The 21,905-nt window shown below is 49.4% G+C and overlaps 1 protein-coding gene across 1 annotated transcript in view; it reads left to right on the top strand.

Annotated features, from left to right (window-relative positions):
- Window positions 1–21,905, top strand: part of DDR2 (discoidin domain receptor tyrosine kinase 2) — a 124,691-nt gene that overhangs the window by 32,151 nt on the left and 70,635 nt on the right. Inside the window, exon 2 of the mRNA XM_034779025.1 lies at window positions 16,264–16,374. Within this exon, the coding sequence (XP_034634916.1) occupies window positions 16,293–16,374 (82 nt within the window). The 5' untranslated portion in view covers window positions 16,264–16,292. The remainder of the gene's footprint in view (window positions 1–16,263; window positions 16,375–21,905) is intronic.

Below are 21,905 nucleotides of genomic sequence, written 5' to 3'. Positions count from 1 at the left end.
GAACAAATCCCTGCTAGAGACAACAAGCGAACAAGAGTGCTTGTAGGAGATGATGGGAAAATACTGTTCGTGAAATCTGAGTTCCACTGGGACTCTGACTAGTGATGACTGCAGTGTGTGATGGGAGAGGGAACAAGCTGTTCTGCACAAGAGGCACTCCCTCCTCTTTAGCAGATGAGGCCATTAATAAGAGGTTTCCTCCTCTTTTTTCAAAGGCCACACTGCACATTTTTGTACCTGTAGAAATGGTTCTAACAATCAGTGATATTTTGCACATCTAGAGCATCTATCATGAGTAGGGCTCAGTCTTTGTCACAGAGGTCGTGGAAGTCATGGATTCTGTGACTTTCCACAACCTCTGTGACTTCTGCAGCAGCCAGTGTGGCTGGCCCCAGGGCTGCCCAAGCATCTGGCTCTGCGGCCCACTGCTCAGGTGGCTACGGGACAGTCACACTGGCCATTGCTGGAGCGACTCGGCAGCCAGCTGCTGAGGCGGCCCTTGGGCCACCCGCACTGGTCGCTGCTCAGGCGGTCCCCGGAACCACCCACACTGGCCACTGCTCAGCTGGTCCCAGAACTGCTCAAGCCCCGGGGGTGGGGCTGGGGGGGGGGGCAGGGCCCTGTGGAGTGTCCTCTTTTTTTAAATGCTTGAATATGGTAACCCTACCTTTACAAATATCAGTGATCCCTGCTTTACGTCTTTGAGGTATTTTGGTTGTAATTGGCCCCATTTTACAAACGGTGAAACAGCTACAGGGACGTTGGAGCAAAGCTTTCAAACATCTGCATCTAATTTGTGTAAAAATAGCTCCTGCACATGCAAAAGTGAAGTTTGTATGGGCAAGTCTCCTGGTTATAAGAACAATTCATTGAAGTAGAACCTCAAAGATACGAGCACCAGAGTTACGGACTGACAGGTTACAGGACACCGTGGGGAACTGGAAATAATCAATCAGGCAGCAGCAGAGACAAAAAAACAAATACTGTATTTTCTGGCGTATAAGACTACTTTTTAACCCAGGAAAATCTTCTCAAAAGTCGGGGGTCGTCTTATACGCCGGGTGTCGTCTTATAGGGCGGGTGCTGAAACTTCCGAGCCGGACTGGAGAATCTGCGGTCGCCGCATATGGTGGGGGGAGCTCAAAAACGGCCGCGGCCGCATCCCCGCCCGATGACGAGGTGAGGGGGCGCCTCACCGGGAAGGTGTAAGTGAAGGGCGGAGCAAGCTGCAGGCGTCCGGGACGCCCGGGGTATGGAAAAAAGAGAGAGAGCGGCGCTGTGCCCAGAAAAACACGCCTCTTTCACCCGTCTGGCCCGCCCTTGTATCCTATTACCGTACCTCCTTCTCTGCCTCTCAGATCTCGCTCCTGAGGACTGCAGTGAAGCGGCGCAGGCGCGCATGTGGGAGATCTGAGAGGCAGAGAAGGAGTTAATAGGATACAAGGGCGGGCTAGACGGGTGAAAGAGGCATGTTGTGCTACCGCTTTGATAGTCTTGGAGACAGGGAGGGCTGGGCAGGCAGGGAGAGCTGACCAATCCAAGCAGGCTTTGTATACAACAACCAGCCAATCGCCGGTAAGGTACATCGCTTGCCGTGATTGGCTGGTTGTTGTATACTGGGTAACACACACAGTACAGCACCAGTATCTGTACCTGTTCATACAGTATAGCACCAGTACATACAGTACAGTATACAAATGTCCAACAGTCAAAACCCCATCATGGCTCCACCAGCAAGAAGAAAGAAATATGAAGCCAGTTTCAAACTTAAAGTTGTAAACTTTGCCATGGAACATAATAACTGCGCTGCTGCAAGACAATATGGAGTAACAGAAAAGATGGTTCGGGACTGGAAAGCAAATGAAAAAGCATTAAAGAGTATGCCAAGGGGTAAGTGTGCATTAAGAAGAGGCACTCCACATTGGCCAGAACTCGAAAAACATGTAGCAGACATGGTGAATGAGCATCGCCAAAACAGTTATGTAGTGACACGAAATAAAATACATTTGTTTGCACTTCAGTGGGCCAAATCTAACCCAGATTACAGCAACAAATTTAAGGCCACTGTATCCTGGTGTACTAGATTCATGGGAAGGCATAATATGGTACTGAGGCAAAAGATGAAAATTGCCCCAAAATTACCTGCAGATCTTGATAGCAAAGTAAATAGTTTCCATCGATACGTAATACAACAGCGCACTAAACATGGCTATGCATTAAGTAGTATTGGAAATATGGATGAAACTCCAATGAATTTTGATATGGTTGGAAATAAAACTGTCCATCAAAAAGGTGAAAAAACAATTTTAATTAAAACAGGACATGAGAAGTCCAGTTTTACAGTGGTACTAGGATGCACAGCTGATGGCGCCAAACTGAGACCAATGATTATTTTTAAAAGAAAAACAATGCCGAAATTCAAGTTCCCTGTTGGTTGTTTTCTACATGTGAATGAAAAAGGCTGGATGGATGAAGAAGGGGTAAAGCTATGCCTTGATAATGTATGGAGCAGGCGACCAGGTGGACTTATTCAAAAATGTAGTCTACTGGTGTGGGATATGTTCAGGGCTCATTTAACTCCCAGCACCAAGCAAATGCTTGCAAGACTAAACACATATGCGGCAGTTATTCCTGCAGGATTTACATCGTTGGTACAGCCACTGGATGTGTGCCTAAACAAGCCATTTAAAGATCGCATTCAAGAACAGTGGAATGAATGGATGGTTAGCGGCGAAAAGTCATTCACAAAAGGAGGAAACATGTGTGCTCCACAGTTGGATGTTTTGTGCAAGTTTGTCATAAAAGCCTGGAATGATATTGATGCAGAAACAGTAATCAAGTCTTTCAAGAAGTGTGGCATATCAAATTCATTAGATGGTATGGAGGACGACTACTTGTGGCAAGATGAAGAGGAAGCCGAAGCTGAGACCACACCATCTGATACGGAATTCGATCCTTACGATGACTGCCTTACAAATGTATCACAAGATGTCATTGATGTACTTATGATATCAGATGACGAACAGGAGGATTTTGAAGGCTTTTAAAGGGAAACTGTCACGCCAGCAAAACCTGTAAAAATACCGTAGCTTGCAGTTATGATGGGCGTTGCTAACTCACCAGGGACTTGCCCAGCACTTGCTCTCTCTCTCTTGTTTGTTATCTTCCTCCTATCATCATCAGTTCCAGTTTGGTTGACAGCTTAGAAAACAAACAGCATGGCAGCTCCCATGGGTTTATTGTCTTATCCTTCCTTTCAGCTTTAGAGTGAATTAGGAAAAGTTTAATCCACTTGCACTGTTTTATGTTTACATGTTTGATGACAAACAGCCTTATGTTTATAAGTGACAGTTTTCCTGCTAAGTACCTGCATGTCATAAGCATTTGAATTAAAATTACCATATTGAAATCAAATCTGATGTTTTTTAAAATTTTTTTTTGGTGTGCGTTGGAAGAGGGGTAGTCTTATACGGCGAGTATATCCCAAACTCTATATTTTAACTGGAAAAGTTGGGGGTCGTCTTATACGCCCAGTCGTCTTATACGCCGGAAAATACGGTAAATAAACCAGCAAATACTGGCCTGGACTGTGCCTGTATTGCATCTTAAAGTTAGGCACATCTGGGCTGCCTGTCCCCCACATCCCCTACAGGTAGGAGGTGGTGAACACTGTTTTCCTCTCTCCGTCCCCCTCCCAGCCTGGGGGGATGAAGTTTGTAAGCTCAGAGCCCAGGAAAGAAACTTCCCAAGCTGCTACTGAAACCTGGCCTGGAGTGTAAGCTGCTGGAGCCAGAGCCAAAGCTCCTGCCTGCACACTGTGTTCTGGAGGAGCAGCTCAGTTTTAAAGGACCACAGCCTGCACTGCACACCCACTGAACTGCTTGTCCCCACCCCCACTTGCCAGGCAGTCACTGCAGAGCTGTGAGCCCTGCTCTGAGGAGTCTGCCCTGAAGAGCATCCCATAATGGCTTGTTCAGAGTTACGAACATTTCCGAGTTCCAAACAACCTCCATTCCCGAGGGGACCATTTCAGTAGTTCTCAAACAGGGGTCTGGGGCCCCTGGGGGCTGCAAGCAGGGCCAGTGTTAGACTCTCTGGGGCCCAGGGCAGAAAGCCAAAGCCCTGCCGCACAGTGCTGAAGCCTGGGGCTCCGAGCCCCATCATCCGGGGCTGAAGCTGAAACCTGAGCAACTTAGCTTTGTGGGGCCCCAGGTAATTGCCCTGCTTGCTACGCCCTAACTCCAGCCCTGCCTTTTATATGCAGAAAACAGTTGTGGCACGCCTGGGCCGGGGAGTTTTTATAGTATGTTGGGGGGACCTCAGAAAGAAAAAGTTTTGAGAACCCCTGTGTTAGATCACCTAGTCTGAGCTCCTGTATAGCACAGACCATTCACTTTCACCCGCTTGCCTCTCTGTTGAGTCAATAACATGGGTTAGACTAAAGCATTTCAGTCCTCAAGAGACTAAACTGTTGTGTGCCACAGGCAGAGAATGGGAGGCCAAGGTGCCCGAAGGGCCCTGCAATGGCAGGGAATCAGTTAGGTGGGGCTGGTTGTCAGGGCATGGTTTTTCGCTTCCAATCTAGGCACAGCTGTTTGAAAATGTGATTTAAAAAACAATCATTCTGTGATCATCCAAGGTAAAACCCAAGTAGGAATACAGAGGTGGTGGTTAGACTTTATATCCAATAAGAAAAGACCAAGAGTGAGTGCAGATACTTTGTACCGTCCCAGTAAACAGGGTGTACTATCAAGCCAGCCTACTCACAGCAGTAGTGGATTAGGGGCACACTAACCCAGCCAAACGCTAAGTCTTTATTAAACAAGAGAATTGTGGCAATGTAAACATTGCTAGGCTACCATGGATTAATACGAAATCATGCCCACCAGAAATGTACACACCTCCTTTAGCAAAAGCTACTCTACGAGTTTGGGATAGAACTAGGGATGGGATCAATTCTTTTCCCCTCCCCAATGACACCCATTGCAAATAACCTCAGATCTTAACTCACATCACAAGCCAGAATGCTTTAAAGAATATACACGGTTAGCCAGCTATTGACTACAGAAACTTTACTATTTTATTTTGAGATCAAACCTAACTTTAACTGACCCACTCTCCCATGGTAACAGTACTTGCGAGTTAGGCATTATTTTTCTCAACTTTACAGAAAAAAAAAAAATACTGTTTTATGCAGAAAGCTAACTGGTCAATTAGGAAGCAAAAAAATGTATACCTAATCTATATTGTGATTTTTTTTGTCCAAAGCAGTTTGCCCCTCTCTATTGAGACATCAGCAGATATCTCCCATGGGGACATATCTCCTGAGCTAGCAAGTCACTTTGTAAGCAGGTGCTCTCAGGGCACGTCTTCACTACTCGCTGAATCGGCGGGTAGCAATGGATCTATTGGGGATCAACTTATTGCGTCTAGTGAAGACATGATAAAATCGATCCCCGATGGCTCTTCTGCCGACTCCGGAAATCCACCGCGGCAAGAGGCGGAAGCGGAGTCGACGGCGGAGTGGCAGCGGTCGACTCACCGCCGTCCTCACAGCCAGGTAAGTCGACCTAAAATACGCCACTTCAGCTATGCTATTCACGTAGCTGAAGTTGCGTATCTTAGGTCGACCCCCATTCTGTAGTGTAGACCTAGCCTAAGTTCCTGGTGCATGGCACGCAGTGGGGGCTATTCCATGGACTGCTGACCCCCTTGGAGAAAGAACCCTTCTGATTCCAGCCTACACCTTGTGCCATGGCTCTAGATGGTGCTCTAAATTCTTCCTGCCTCAGATACTTCCCTAGGACTTGTGTCCCCTACATCAGCTACTGCTACCCTGCAGTTGCTCTGTTCTGGGACAGGATGGCTTCAGTTTCTGGCCGGGGCTCATGTGAATGGTGTGGAGGTTGGGCAATATCATCATCTCTAAGGGGCCAGTGCTGTGCCAGGAGCCAGCGTGTGATGTAGGTGCGCAGGGAAAAGGGAGTTTCCTTCACCACTTGGGCATACAGGGCAACTCCATAGCCACCACTGCTACCTTAGGGCTGTGCTGCTTGTGCTTCCCCCAGGAATAGGGGAAGAATGGCTGGGGATTGGCAAAGCTGCTGATCCTCTCTCCCAATGCTGTTCCTCCCTGGCCAACCCTGCCCTGTCCCCACACCGCCCCAGGATGGGATGCTGGGATAGAGCTCTCCTGGGTTTGGCTGTGAGGGGAGGAGGTATACAGCCCCAGGGTCTTCCTGAAGTGTCTCCTACTCCCATGCCCCAGCAGCACTCCCCATTGTCCTCTGTGTCCCCTGCTCCTCTGCCCTGCCAGCACTGCCATTGCCCTCAGCGCTCTCTGCCCTGCCAGTGCCCGCAATTGCCCTCAGCACCCCTGCTCCTCTGCCTGCCAGCACCCCCATAGCCCTCAGCGCTTTCTGCCCCACCAGCTCCCCCCATTGCCCTCAGTGCCCCTGCTCCACTTCCCCACCAGCGCCCCCCATTTCCCTCAGTGCCCCTGCTCCTTTGCCCTGCCAGTGCTCCCCATTGCCCTCAGTGCCCTGCTTCTCTGCCCCACCAGCGCCCTCCTTTGCCCTCAGTGCCCCTGCTCCACTGCCCCGCCAGCGCCCCCCATTTCCCTCAGTGCCAGTGCTCCCCATTGCCCTCAGCACCCTCTGCCCCACCAGCACCCCCCATTTCCCTCAGTGCCTCTGCTTCCGCCAGTGCTCCCCATTGCCCACAGTGCCCCTGCTTCTCTGCCCCACCAGTGCCCTCCTTTGCCCTCAGGGCCCTCTGCCCTGCCAGTGCCCCTCAATGCCCCAGCTCCCCTGCCAGCACCCTCCATTGCCCTCAGTGCCCCTGCTTCTCTGTCCCATCAGCACCCTCCATTGTCCTCAGCACCCTCTACCCCGCCAGTGCCTCCCATTGTCCTCAGTGCCCCTGCTCCTCTGCCTGCCAGTGCTCCCCATTGCCCTCAGCACCCTCTGCCCCACCAGTGCCCCCCATTTCCCTCAGTGCCTCTGCTCCTCTGCTCTGCCAGTGCTCCCCATTGCCCTCAGTGTCCCTGCTTCTCTGCCCCACCAGTGCCCTCCTTTGCCCTCAGGACCCTCTTCCCCACCAGTGCCCCCATTGCCCTCAATGCCCCAGCTCCCCTGCCAGTGCTCCCCATTGCCCTCAGTGCCTGTGCTTCTCTGCCCCATCAGCATCCTCCATTGTCCTCAGCACCCTCTGCCCCGCCAGCGCCTCCCATTGCTCTCAGTGCCCCTGCTGCTCTGCCCCGCCAGCGCCTCCATTGTCATCAGCGCCCCTGCTCCCCTGCCCCATCAGCGCCCCCGAGAGCCCTCAATGCCTTCTGCCCCACCAGTGCCCTCCATTGCCCTCCGCACCCCCTGTCCTGCCAGCGCCCCCCATTGCCCTCAGTGCCCCTGCTCCTCTGCCCCGCCCACCATTGCTCTCTGTATCTTCCATTGCCCTCTGTGTCCTCTGCCCCACCAGCACCCCCCATTGCCCTCATCGCTGTCTGCCCTGCCAACACCCCCATTGCCCTCAGCGCCCCCTGCTCCTGTGGCAGGAGTGGGCTCTTATCGGGCTTCTCCATGGGGTTGCCTGAGGCTCTGCTCTCTTTTATGGAGCTTCCTTGGGGAGGCACAGACCATTGCTGACCCTCCAGGGGGATGTTCCTGCTGTTTTGAGCAGAGTAGGGCTGCTGGGGGGGGGGATGATGGGTCTGGCAGTGGGTCGCAGTGGGGCTGACTAGCCCTGCAGGGAGCGCAGTCCAGATGCCTGGGGAGCCCTGGTCACTCACATTCTTCTCTCAGAGACAGTCTGTACCAGCATCCTCCGCTTGTCCCCTGGTAGAAATGTTCCTTTTCAGGCATTGGCTGCCTGAGCTGCTGCGCCAGCTCCCCTGACAGGGCCTTCTGGTCAGAGCATGGCTGGGACCAGCCAATAATCACGTCATGGTCCCTGGTGTGCTACTGCAGAACCATTCCCATCACAGCACTGCTGCATGCGGTGCATGCGCACCAGGAGGAGTTGGTGGTGGTGGGACAGGCCCCAGTGGTTTGTTAGGGTAGATTGTTCTGGGGAGAGGGAGGGGTCACCCACTGGTCCATCTGGGAGGGCTGGACTGCATTTTCCCTGGTCATTGGTGCAAAATAGTGTGTGAGTGCAGGGAGGAAGCATGTTTTTGCAGCTGACGTGGATCTAGGAGCTGAGAGGCCTCATGCTGCCCCAGACACCCTGAAGTGTGGGTCAGTTACCTCTGTGTGCCTCATCTTCCCCTCCATCAGAGAAGGGCTCTGCTGCTCTGCCCCCGTATTAATGGTCACAAAGTGCGTTTCAACCCACAGGCAGGAGGTGCTAGAGAAGCACAACCGTAGGGCTGGGCTGCATACAGGGCTTCTCATGAGCACAGTGCCGTGCACAGCGACTCCATGGTAGAAGCTGGCTCCTGTGAGCTTTGTGTCCGACTGCTCCAACCCTGGCGCTGCCCCCAGGGTATCTGTCTCACTGCCTCCCTGTGGGGTTTGGGCAGGCTCGGTAAAGCTAGTGCTGTAGCATGGGGCACTGGACTGCGCCTGCAGAGACCGGAGAGGATATTCCCACTTCTGGCATGAGTGAGCTTGGGGGAGTCTTTTAATCTGCCTTGGGCATCATCTCCAAAACGCCTCCCGTCTGTTGTGGGGCTCCAACCCGCTAACAGCTGTGCAGGGCTCAGGTAGACTGGTGAGGAGGGACAGATAACTACTGAGAGAGAGAGAGACCCAGGCACCCCTAGGCCCCGCTCATCTGGGGAAGACGTGCCAGCCTGGGGCGTGTGGAACTTTCAGCCTTGGTTCCTTCATAGCGAGCTGCCTTGTCAGTGCGGGGAGAGGAGCTCTGGCTGCCTGGGGAGTGCAGGGAACCCAGAGGTGTCTAACATACAGGAGTATAGCTTAAGCCCTGAGTCAGGGCTCTGAAGGCAAACACCCCTCCACATGACAGAGGTCAGCGTCAACTGACTCTCCCCCCATAATGAGTGTTTCCCTGCTGCTGCTCTCAGTGACTGGTGTGGGCATGTTACTTCTCTCCGTGCATGAGCAGTGTCGGCGCATTCTGGGTAGACCCAGAAGCACAGCCTGTGTCCTCCTAGCCTCTGTTTAGATGTCACTTCCTGCTGTGTGGCTGACCTTAACAGTGCTTGTGGCACAGGACCTGGTTGCAGGAGGTGGAAGGTTACACATTTGGTATGGATGGTATAGATGATGTATCTTGCAATAGTTGGTGTAGCAGCTTGGGGCGGGTGGTCTTGCTATTATAGGTGGATATGGATTGTGTAGTGTTACACCTGGGTCCTGTTGGAGTGGCTGTAACACTGTAGTGTGCATGGGGTAGCTTTAACACCCGTGTGTGGATGGTATCATTACTCCTGCGTGTGGATGGTGTAGCTGTTACACCTGGGTACATGTGGTATGTCTGTTACTGCTTGGTGTGGAGAGTGTAAGCCGTTTACCTGGGTGTGGCTCACATATCTAACACATCTGTGTGCTACTCATATAGCCATTACAACTCACTGTATACGTATAGATTTACACAGGGATAAGGACAGGAGGGTAGAGGTGTGGCTCTTTCCTGTGGATGGTATAGCTGTTTCACCTTGGTAGAGATGTTATGGTTGTCACACCTTGGTGTGGATGCTGTAGCTGTTCACCCTAGTGTTGGTGTTTATAAGTATTACGCTATGTTGCAGACCATACAGCTGATAGCTTGGTAGAGATGGGGATGGGGTGCCTTCTGCACCCAGGTATGGATGGGGTAAGTGTCAAACCTGTTTGCAGGTACAATAGCTTGGCTAGTGTAGTTTTTAAACCTTTGTTCAGATGGGGTAGCTGTTATGCACTAATACTGATGGTGTAGCTGTTAGTCTTTTTGGTGTGGATGGAATGGCTGTTACACCTTGTTGTAGATAGTGTAGCTATTACACCAGGATGCTATTCCATGCTTGGTATGGAGGTTACAACTTTTACAGCTGAGTGCAGAGGGTTTAGCTGCTATGAATTGTGTGCACAGTGCACCTGTTACACTGTCATGCAGCTGGTGTAGCTGTTACACCTCAGTGCACAAGGTGTATCTCTAACCCCTTTCTGCAGATTGTATAGTTGTTTCACCTTGGTGTGGATAGTGTAGCTGTTGCCATCTGTATCATGTAGTATAATTGTTGAACTTTGGTGTGGTTGGTGCAGGTGTTCTACTTTGGGGTGGATGATATTTTGATTCTGTATTAGCTGTTACCTAGGGTTACCATACGTCCAGATTTCCCCGGACATGTCCGGCTTTTTGGTGCTCAAATCCCCATCCGGGGGGAATTGCCAAAAAAACGGACATGTCCGGGGAAATAGGGAGGCAGCATAAGTCAGGGTCCGCCCGGCCCTAGCAGGACCCGCCGGGTCCGCAGCGCAGCCCAGCCGCCCGGCTACATTGTAGCGAGCTCGGGCGGGGGAAGGAGGGAGGCGCAGCCGCAGAAGGCGGTGGAGGGGCTGCTGCTGCCCCCGGAGGCCGGGCGGACCGCGCGCCCCAGCCGAGCCCGCAGGACCACGGGGAGGCCGGGCCCAGCCAGCGGCTCGGGCTTCTCTCACGGGCTGGAACTCCCCGGCCATTGGGGGACCCTTCCTGCGGCCCCGTCACCCCGCGTGGCAGGAAGAAGGCTGCGGCGCAGGGCAGGAATGCGGCGTGTGCCGCGGCTCCAGGGACCCACGCTGCCCCGGTCACCGGTGAGCATCCGAAGCCCCCGCCAGGCAGAGGCTGCCGGGGGAGCGGGGGAGCAGGGCAGGCGGGGGGGGGGGTGCAGAGGCTGCAGGGTGAGGAGGAGCAGGGGAGGCAGGGGCATAGAGGCTGCAGGGGTAGGGGGGTGCAGGGGCAGGGAAGGCGGGGGGGGCACAGAGACTGCAGGAGCGGGGCGGGGTGCAGGGGCTGCAGGGCGAGTGGGGAGCAGGGAAGCACTTAGCAACCCCCAACCAAGATCAAAGCGGGAAGGAGGAGGGGGAATGTGGGGTGCTCAGAGGAGGGGGCAGAGTTGTGGTAGGGACTTTGGGGAAGGGGTTGGAATGGGGGTGGGGAAGAGGTGGGTTTGGGGTGGGGCCGGGGTGGGTCAGGGGCAGGAAGGGGCGGAGTTGGGGTGGGGCCGGGGGGGGCAGGGCCCCGTGGAGTGTCCTCTTTTTTAAATGTTTGAATATGGTAACCCTATGTTACCATAGTTAAGGTAACATACAGAACATTCATTTTGATGGGATAGAATTGTAAAAACTTCATGTGTGAGTAAGTTTTAGAAGAACTAAAATTGTACCATAACCTTTGTCTTGTTACGGATTGTTTGGTGTATCTTATCAGTTGTTGAATTGAAATTCTGGGACGTTTATAACAAGATGTTCAATGGGTATTTTGGCATTTTCCCTGGCTGTAGATGGTGGAGCTGTTTAATCAGGAGACTTATTGGCAGGGTGCCAGTCACTTTCTCTTTGGAATCTGATAATCTCTTCCTCTTGCAGCTGGGGAATCTGTCATTCTTGGGGTAATGTTTCCCTTGTTCTGTTCTCCTGACACGCTTCCATTTTCTATCCGTTCTGTCGTTAGTTATCATTGGTTCCAGAAGCTTGTTAGAACCTAATGTAACCCACTGGACAGCATGTGTTACGCATTCCCCACTGTCTAATGTGCAGAGGAGGCAGGTTTGTCACAGGCCCAAGCCCCAGCAGTGTGGAGACTCCTGCTGTTAGCCCTGGAGCCCCTTTTATTCTATCATCACACTAACACCAAGATTTTTGTCCTTCTCACCATATGTCTTGACGCAATGACCCTTGTGATAAATGAAGGTGGGGGAGGGGGGGAGCTCCCTTTTATGAACACCCAGCCAGCCAGTAGCTATAAAATCTCACTTAGTAGCTGTTCTCTAATTGCTCTACCTGTAAAAGGTTTAAAAAGTCTCACTGCTATGCATAGGTAAAAGGAAGTGAGTGGGCACCTGGTCAAAAGAGCCAATGGGAAGGCTAGAACTTTTTAAAATTGAAAAAAAGACTCCCCTTTTGTCTGGCTGCTGCTGCTGTTCTCCCAGGGAGAGGTGGACAGGGCTGCAGCTATGCAGTAAGAAGCTTGGGCCAGGCATGGAAAAATCATTAGTATCATACCTAGAAACTACTCATTTAAAACCCCAGATATGTAAGTAGATCAGGAAATGCCTAGGAAGACTCAGTTAGGGTTATCTCTTTTATTTCATTATGGCTTGTGGATTCCTCTGTGCTAACCCCAGGTGCTTTTGTTTTGCTTAGTTGTTCTTTTAAAACCTAGCAATAGCCTGAGCTCCCAGATGTATTTTCTTTCTTTTTTTTTTAATTAATAAAATTTACCTTATTTAAGAACAGAATTGGATTTTTGTGTCTTAAGAGGTTTGTGCACATGTTGTTTAATTAGCTGGTGGCAATAGCTGATTTCCTTATTTTTTCTTTCTCAGCTCTTCCCCGGAGTGGGGGGAATGGGGGATGAAGAGGCTTGAGGGTACTCCACAGGAAGGAATTCCCAAGTGCGCCTTCATAGAATCATAGAATATCAGGGTTGGAAGGGATCTCAGGAGGTCATTTAGTCCAACCCCCTGCTCAAAGCAGGACCAATCCCCAACTAAATCATCCCAGCCAGGGCTTTGTCAAGCCTAACCCTAAAAACCTCTAAGGAAGGAGATTCCACCACCCTAGGTAACCCATTCCAGGGCTTCACCACCCTCCTAGTGAAAAAGTTTTTCCTAATATCCAACTTACCCTTCCTGGGCTCTCAAAGGGGTTCTGCACTTGAGTGGTGGCAGCGTCTACCAATCCAAGGTCAGAGAAAAGCTGTAACCTCGGGAGTTTAATACAAGCCTGGAATGGATTTTAGAATCTTTGCGGGCTCCCACCTTCTGCACTCGAAGTGCCAGAGTGGGGAATTAGCCTTAATAACCCTAGTAGAGCACTATGCAGTGTGCGGGGGGATATCCTAACGAAGCTGGGTATGCATCCCTCAGTCTCCCAGAGCTGTCTTTATCCAATTCTGTGCTATTAGTACTTCTTTTCTGCTAACCCAATAGACTGTTCACAGAAAGGGCTTGCCAAGGTGTGACTGAACTGATGTGCTATAGAGAATTGCTGAATGAACTGGGGGCCATGATCTGTGGTTGTCTCTTTTGGAGTCCCAGGGTGAGCAAAATGCATTTTGCAATGTGTTTCTACCTTGGCACTTGCTTTGTTGTGCCACATCTCACTTCCAAAGGCATTTGAGAGAGAATCTGTGCAGTTTAATTTTTAGATAGACTTGCCTGCCCTGGGCAGAGAGCAACCAGGGATCACATGTGGTTCCTTTGTATTCTTCTTGCGCTGATCACTGATTTCCTGCTTGGTCATCCATCCCTAGTTGGATGTGATCACATATTAAAAAAACATACAAGGGACCAGTATTCTAAACATACAGGGAACAAGTAATTGAGCACTGGAACAAGTTGCCAAAGGAGGTTCTCGAATCCCCTTGGATGTTTTTAAGAACAGGTCAGACAAATATCTGTTAGGGCTGGTCTAAATTTCCTCAGAATGGGGAGGGTGGATTAGGTGACCTCTTGAGGTTCCTTCCAGCCCTGCATTTCTATGGTTCTGTTCTTCATCCCTCAGGGAATTTTTCAGTTGGACCATCTCCATCAGAGTTGGTCGGAAATGTTCTGATGAAATGTTTTTCCACCAGAAAATGCTGATTCATTGAAAGAAGAATATTTAGTGGAAATGTGTTGATTGCAACAGAATTATGAGAAAAAGTCCTTTTCAGAATGGATTGTTCTGATTTTCCATTTCTAAACATCTTGTTGTTTCCATTTTTTATTTTATAGATTATAATATAAACATATTTAAAAGTTAAAATCAGAACAAAGTGTTTCACTAGACTCAAAAAAAGAATATTTCCAGAATGTTTTGTGGGAAATTCTGAATTTTTAAAATTTTGTTCTGTTTCGGTACAGGAAAAAATTCCAGTGTGCAGATTTGCTCGAAAATCCCCTTCCCGCCCAGTTCAGTCTCCATGTCATGGACACCAGAGCTATTGAGGATCTTTTAAGTCCTTCTCAAAGTACTGCAGATGGGGCATCCCTGCCTCCTGGGATGCCACCCCCAGAAGGAATGTTCTGATCTCAGTGCTGTACTCACTAGGCCCCTCTTCCCTCACTCGTGTTGGGCACGGACATTGCTAAAAGTGGCCCATTGCTTCAGACTGGTGTGAGTGAGTGATAAGAAATAGATCCTTTCCTTGCTGTATGTGTGGATTAGTCTCCCCATGCTGGGCTGAACCTCTTCCAGACTGGGGCTCTGAGGCTGGTCTGGAACTTAGTTACACTACATGGATCCATTCTTAATCCATCATTTCTTTGTTTACCTTGGGTGAGGGGATTCCAGGGGTTAAAGGTTGTTTAAAAGTTAAGGCACGTTGTCAAGCTGTCTAGAGTAGCTCACTAGTGTGAGTGCCAACCTCAGGGTAGACTGTCAAGGAACAGGGCACAAACAACTGGTTGTGTGTACTATAATTAGATTTCACCAACCAAATAACAAGTGTGAACTCTTCAAGCCTTATAACAGCCTTAACATGGAGTCACAGGCGTCCCCTTTGGGCACTCCGGTCTATCTTACCTGCCGGTCAAACTTGCCTTTGTGATAGATGGTCCCTTACATTAGCTTTTCTAATTTAGGCGGGGAGGGATAGCTCAGTGGTTTGAGCATTGGACTGCTAAATACAGGGTTGTGAGCTCAATCCTTGAGAGGGCCACTTAGGGATCTGGGGCAAAATCAGTACTTGGTCCTCCTAGTGAAGGCAGGGGGCTGGACTCAAAGACCTTTCAAGGTCCCTTCCAGTTCTAGGAGATAGGATATCTCCATTTATTTAAAAAAATCACAGCAATATTTAGGTTACTTCCGGTCTCAAAGAACTTGTCACTTACCCCACGTCGATTGCACCTTAGATCTCTTACCAAAGACAAAACTTGTAGCCAATCCTGTAATAAACTATCTAAAGATTTATTAACTAGGAGAAAGAAATGAGAGTTATTTACAAGGTACAAGCAGGTAAACACACACACAGAAATGAGTTACAGTTTTAGATTTCAAAAGGTAATGGAAGCTGCTGTGATGTGCAGTGTCTGTATGTCCTTTAGGGCTAACCTAAGCTAAGCAGCTTGGGGATCCCTTGCTTATGTTTAGAAATATTGTCCCTCCAAATTCAAGGCAGCACACCGATACAGTGCCTCCTGGTCAGGGAATTTTATTCCTTTCCCTCAGAGTTCAAACTGATGGAACAAGAGGCCATGCCTGTCTCTTCTTCATGGGTGTGTGTCTTTGTCATTTGATGTTTCTCAGTGGCTCATTTGGTTTCAGTGGGCCTTCTTGTGAAGTGCTGGCCCTGCACACACTAATTAATGCTTCTTTTCTGTTTGGTGAGTTACACAATTACAGCGGTTTACATGCAAACACTCAATAGCACTGTATACCATGAGCTACAGATGTTATAAGTGAGATCAATACATGCAGCATCCTTCAAGCATTTCATAAGGTCTAAACACATTCTTTTCAACTTAACATCTTTTTTAACGATGCTAACACACAGTGAGCCAGACTGGTTTCCAGCTATGCATTTGTCAGTGTTCAGTGAGGCTGGAGGCCTTGGCATGAGCTGACACCTGGTCTGCCAGCATCACACAGGTTTTCTAGCAGAATATCCTAGGGCAGAACTTGTAGCTGCTGCAACAGCCACGTGGGAAAGGACATGCTCTATGACTGATGGAGACAGACAGGCCAATCACATGCATAAGAGCTGCCCTCTGGCTCAAATGGGGGATGAAGCTGGGGGCGGACTCTAGAAACTCAATTTATAGATAGGAAAATGTTGATTTCTCTCCTGCTGCGTTATGGGAGGAACCCAGGAGTAGGCAGCCCTGATTGGAAGCAGAAATCAAGGAAGGGGACTAGCAAACTGGGAGTTGGCAGGAAACGTGAGCAAGGAGACAGGGCTGGCAGCGGGGGAGAAATGGAGGATGAGTGCTCCACTGTACTGGACAAGGGCAGGAACCCTGGATCAGAATCCCCCAAGTCTTAGAGATGTTCAGACTGCATGTGGGCCCCTCTCATGCTCATGCAGCTCAATGCACATGGAGCAGAGATGCACAGTATTGCCCCTTCACAGCAGTGACAATTTCATACTCCCACTGTCCTGCTTAATGTCTTCTACTGCTTCTTTTATCTCCCCATTCAGCTGCTGCTCTGGGGCTGAAGTAACCTGCCATGATGATCTCCCCTCCCAGGATGCCCCTCCTGCTGCTGTTGCTCCACATCCCAAGTGCTGCCAAAGCTCAGGTTAATCCAGGTAAGCAAAATGAAGGCCAGGCTGTTGCAATCCCAGTGAAGCAGCTGCCCCAGAGGTTATTTTCATTGGCTGTGCTCCTGCCAACCGGAGGCCAAGGCTCATTAATCTTCTTCCTCCATAACAGACGGGTCACCCCGTTTCCAGGAACTCAGACTTTCCAAATACAGAGAAGATGAAAGTGTCTTTCTGAAACTCTGCATTGACACCTGCCCAGGACGGGGATGGGCTGTGCTGGTTTACAGTGGCTTTGTTAAAACCTGGTGTAACCCTTTAATCTCACAGTACTGCTGCCTCCCGTCATCCCACAGCACTGTGTTCCTGGCCCTAGCGATTATAAGATTATTCTTCCCAGCCAGTCTTACAACCATGGCCCCACTGAGGACAATGGCAAAGCCCCTATTGACTACAGTCGGGTCAGGATTTCAGCCCCTCTTCCACCAGGAGACTTATCAAGTAGCTTTCTAGGGTTTTCTCTCTGGAATGTGAAGAGTGTTTAGTGTTTCTGAAAGGGGGGGGCTGACGCCAGTGGCAAGTCAGAGACAGGACCCAGTGTATCTTGGTCCTGACCTGCAACCACTCTGATAAAATAACAATTACACCTAGCTCTGAGTGAGTCAGTATCGTTCACTCAGGGGAAATGGAGGCATAGAGCAGGGCAGTGATTTGCCCAGGGTCACCCAGAAGGCCAGTAGCAGAGCTGGGACTAGATCCCAAGTCTCCTGAGTCCCAATGCACTGCTCTACCCACTAAACTATGCTGCCTCATGCACCTTAGCTGTGATCCACAGGTATTCCAATGCTGCCTCTGCAACAGTTCAGCAAGGATACCTTGGTTGTAGCTTGCAAGGGGCCTAATCCTGTGCTACTCTAGTGCCAAAGCACATCCACTCTGAACTGCAGCACCCCCTGCAAGCCGTCCTCTGGGCCCTTTCGCAGCTCTGCCAATGCAGAGTCCTGGCTCTCTTAAATAGGGACACTTGTTCCTGTGGGGTGTTTGATCTATGTACGCATAGGGAGGAGGTTGAGCTCACTGAGCATGTTTGACTTGTGATTATCTGTGGTCGCATGCGGAGCCTGGGCCTTTGAGTGGAGGCCTTTCTATGTTTTGTTCCCAATTGGTCCAGTTTTATTTTGAGTTTGATGAGAGCAAGGAAATCTGTACTGGGTATTATTTTTTCTCCTGGTCCTAGGTGCTTTTTTTGGCCATTCCTAGCTGTAGCAAACAAAGACTTGCTTTATAAAATCTCTGACAGATGCCTGGCCCCTATGCAGAGCCAGGGGCTTTTGAAAAATTGATCTTTTTTAAAAATTGATACAGGCAAGAAAAGAACATCTAAAAGAGATTTCTCCACATGCATTCATGGAAGCAGAATCTCTAGCCCCTTTGGCCATGGTAGAGGAACTGGTACATATCAGGGGGTTACAGTTGGTTTCCTCTGTGACCCAATCAGTTCAAGGCCCAGGCCCATCAGGAAGGAAAAATTTGCTGGGTTTCCCCATGGATTATGCACAACAACATACTTATTCCAAAGGAGTCAATCCTGTTTCATTGGAAGACTTCTATCAGACATACATTTGGCCTTGTCTGGCCTGGACAGTCATTGTACTGGACTGGAGCCAAAGTAACTGAGCAGATCCCAAAGGAACAACCCTACAAGGGATTCCTACAGGCTTTCAGTGTGATCTGCGGTTGTAGTCCTTGGAGCTGTGATCTGCTCTGCTATCACAAGTTCAACAGGTTCAGGTTTGGTCAGTATCTGGAAATGGTTCTAGTGATTCGGAAGATGCTGCTCTGTACCGGACACAGTGCTAGGGGCCAGGTGTGCTGCTGTCTTTTGGATGAGACATGACACTGATGATCTGTAGTCCCCTGTGGCCATCAAAAGTGTTATAGAGATCAGCCTGGGCATTTAGGCCAGGACACAATAATTAGATTATGCCTTGCAAAATTCTCTCTGCCTCTAGAGCTAAGGTCCCTAAACTGTCAGTGCTTCCCCTAGGGGGGCACGGATGAATGTCCGGTGGTGCACAGCGGGGCCGGGCCAGCCCCCCTAGGGGACAGGGAGTGCCACCCAGCCCCTCCCCACTCCCAGCTTTGCTCTAGTTCCCAGCCTGGGGCTGAGGCTGGTGGTGAGGCCAGGTGTAGAACTACCCCAGGCTGCGGGCCTGGCTGCTGGCCCACATGGCAGCCAGCTGCAGTTCTGCTCCCACTCCTGCCCCCAGCCTCGGCCCCTGGCTGTGGCCTGCTTCTGGTCACAGACCTATCTGCAGCTGTGGCCCCAGCCTCTGCCCCTTACCCCAGTCCGCATCCCCTCCCTGGAACTGGGGCCCTGCTCTTGGCCCCAGCAGGTTGGGGGGCGGGGCCTGGACAGGGATAACGGGGGGTGCAACCCTCAAAAATTTGGGGACTGCTGCTCTATAGAGAACAAATGTTTAATCCTGGGCTGTCAGTCTAGCAGAGAAAGGTAAAACATGAGCCTATGGCTGGAAGCTGAAGCTAGACAAATTCAGCCTGGAAATAAGGTGAAAATCTTTACCAGTGAGAGTAACTAACCATTGGAACAACTCACCAAGGGTTGTATTGGATTCTCTGTCACTGAAAATGTTTAAATCAAGATTGGGTGTTTTTCTAAAGCTCTGCTCTAGGAATAGTTTTGAGGAATTTCTCTGGCCTGTGCTGTATGGGAGATCAGACTGGATGATCACACAGGCCCCTTCTGACCTTGGAATTGATGAATTTTCACTTCCTTTCTAAAGTGGTCTGTCATGTGGCATTGCTGTGCACTATAAACCAGCTGCTCCCTCCCATCCCAGTGGTGGCTGTATTTCAGTGGTGAGTAATGAATTCTGCAAAGTGTTTGTGTTGGGATTGCAGTGCCATACAGTATAGAAATACAGTGTATCAAGGTGAAACAGCCCTGGGTCAGACTGAATCACAGTCCATGACTTCCATTTCCATGGAAGTTCATGGGGATTCACTGGTGCAAAACCAATGTGAGAGGAGAGCCAGTCCATGTGTCTTCCCTGCTGGTGCAGGCTGGAACTCAGCTGACCCATGGGCCATTGCTGGGACAGCGTAGGGTAGGGGCAAAGGGCATTAGATTCTAATTTTCAAATACAGCAAAAATAAGTGAATTATGGACTTTAACCCATAAAAGATTTTAAGGTTTATCTTAAGTGTCAGCACAGGAAAGTAAGGCCATCCCACGTCCTCTCCTTCTCCCGCCCCCATATCCAGCTCCTCACTCCAAAGTCCCCTCCCAAACGTGGGGTCTGTGACATTGCACTCCATAAGTTTTATGGAAATATGTTTATAAGTGTGAATATAATGTAACTGGAATATGCTTCATGCAAAAGGTCTCTTGTAAGGTATCATTACAAAGCTTTTAATCTACTGAGTGTGTTCATCCTATTTGTATGAATGTATCCTTCTTGTACCTAAAACTAGAAATATGAAGTATTACTCTGAGGTCCTATTGTAATTATGCAAAGTGTGGGCCATTAGTGGTGGCTTGGAATCTTGATGGCTCCCATTAACTAGGATGATTGGTTGTAAATGGCTCTGTTTACTTGTAAGCCTTCCTGTGTTCCTATGAGTCAGGCCAGAAAGAATGGAGGCTTGGGGTCTCACAGGACATGTGACCATGTCACCTGGTACTGGAATCCATCTTAAACCTGGTGCTTTTCCATTTAGAAGGAGGGGTGGGGACCCAGAGAGACAAAAGATTCCAGCCTTGTGCCAAAGCTATAAAAGAGGGTGGAACAGAACAAAGGAGGCTGCCAGTCATGGGAAATCCCCTAGTTACCACCCGAGCTGGAACTAACAAGAACCGTACCAGGGAAAGGATTGGGTCCAGACTAAGAAGGAGTCTAGTCTGTGAAAGAAGCTTATTGGACCATCTCTGAGGGTGAGATTTACCTGTATTCAGTTTCTTAAATGTATTAGGCTTAGACTTGCATGTTTTGTTTTATTTTGCTTGGTAACTTACTTTGTTCTGTCTGTTATTACTTGAAACCACTTAAATCCTACTTTTTATACTTAATAGAACATAAGACCGGCCATACTGGGTCAGACCAAAGGTCCATCTAGCCCAGTATCCTGTCTTCCGACAGCGGCCAATGCTTGGTGCCCCAGAGGGAATTAACAAAACACGTAATCATCAAGTGATCCATCCCCTGTCGCTCATTCCCAGCTTCTGGCAAACAAAGGCTAGGTACACCATCCCCCCGCCCATCCCGATTATCCTCTAGCCACTGAACTTATCTAGTTCTTTTTTGAACCCTGTTATAGTCTTGACCTTCACAACATCCTGACAAGTAGTTCCACAGGTTGTGTTGTGTGAAAAAATACTTCCTTTCATTTGTTTTAAACCTGCTGCCTATTAATTTCATTTGGTGACCCCTAGTTCATTTGGTGACCCCATAAATAGATTACAGTGCTGTATTATTATAAAGGACCTGATCCTGAGCTGTAACCTTCCAGCTGTATACAGGCTGTCTCTAGGGGAACAGCTTACCTGGTAATCACTGAGAGTGTCCAGTGACAGGGTCTGGATGCTACCAGGAACACTATTCAAAGGGATTTTGGGGACTGAGGTGCACCTAATGTTAACCTGTGAAGCAAAATAGGACTGGTGGAGTCCTGAGGAGAGTGTTTGAGTAGTTGAAAGGCTGGCGGTGTACAAGAGCTGACAAAAAGCTATCACAGGATGAACTCTCTCACACTGGAGACAAGGGACCCACAGTCCTGGGCGCCCGAGAAAGTGTCACTTGATGATATTCCTGATTGAAGAGAAGCAGGCATACTTTATGGTCAACAACCATCCAACCTCCATGCCCTGAGATCAAGATATCTCTGATCCACATGTAGGATTTCCCCCTTGTTTTGTGATATCAGAGATTGGGAAACAAAGGTAAGGTCCACCTCTTCCGGACCCACTCCAGAAAGAGAGATAGCAGCTAGGTTACCTGGTTACCAACTTGCCATCTCGCCTTCCGGAGCAGGGTCTAAGGAGTTCTGTACTTCTTTTTTTAGGACTTGAGCACTGACATTCACATATGTACACATGAGTGTGTATCTTCTACTACAGTGCCTTACTTTAATAGATGGTCTTGGATTTACATTTAGATTAATTTATTAGCAACTAACAATGTAATATACTGATTTCTCACATAATTGGTATTTTCATGTACACAAGTGGTCTAAAATTCAGGTGAAATATCCAATAATAGCTTTTGTAAAACCTGGTTAAAAATGGTAAAAAACAAAAACTAAGGGCCTTGTTGGTACAGCAGTGTGTGCTGAGATTGTCCACTAAAGTATTCTGTAGATCAGGTAGATGTATGACCGAAAGAGAAACACAAGTGTGATGCACTAGTTCCATAGTCTGATAGCTTCCTGGCAGAGCTGGTAGGATCTCACACCACCCTGCCTGTTGATGTAGAACAGTGGTTCTCAAACTTTTGTACTGGTGACCCCTTTCACATAGCATGCCTCTGAGTGATTATAAATGCTGGAGGCAAAGCGGGGTT

Source organism: Trachemys scripta, chromosome 8 (assembly GCF_013100865.1).
Source record: "Trachemys scripta elegans isolate TJP31775 chromosome 8, CAS_Tse_1.0, whole genome shotgun sequence".
Classification (NCBI taxonomy): domain Eukaryota; kingdom Metazoa; phylum Chordata; order Testudines; family Emydidae; genus Trachemys; species Trachemys scripta.
The sequence above is the reverse complement of the archived record's forward strand: the minus strand, read 5'-3'. Positions and strand labels throughout refer to the sequence as shown.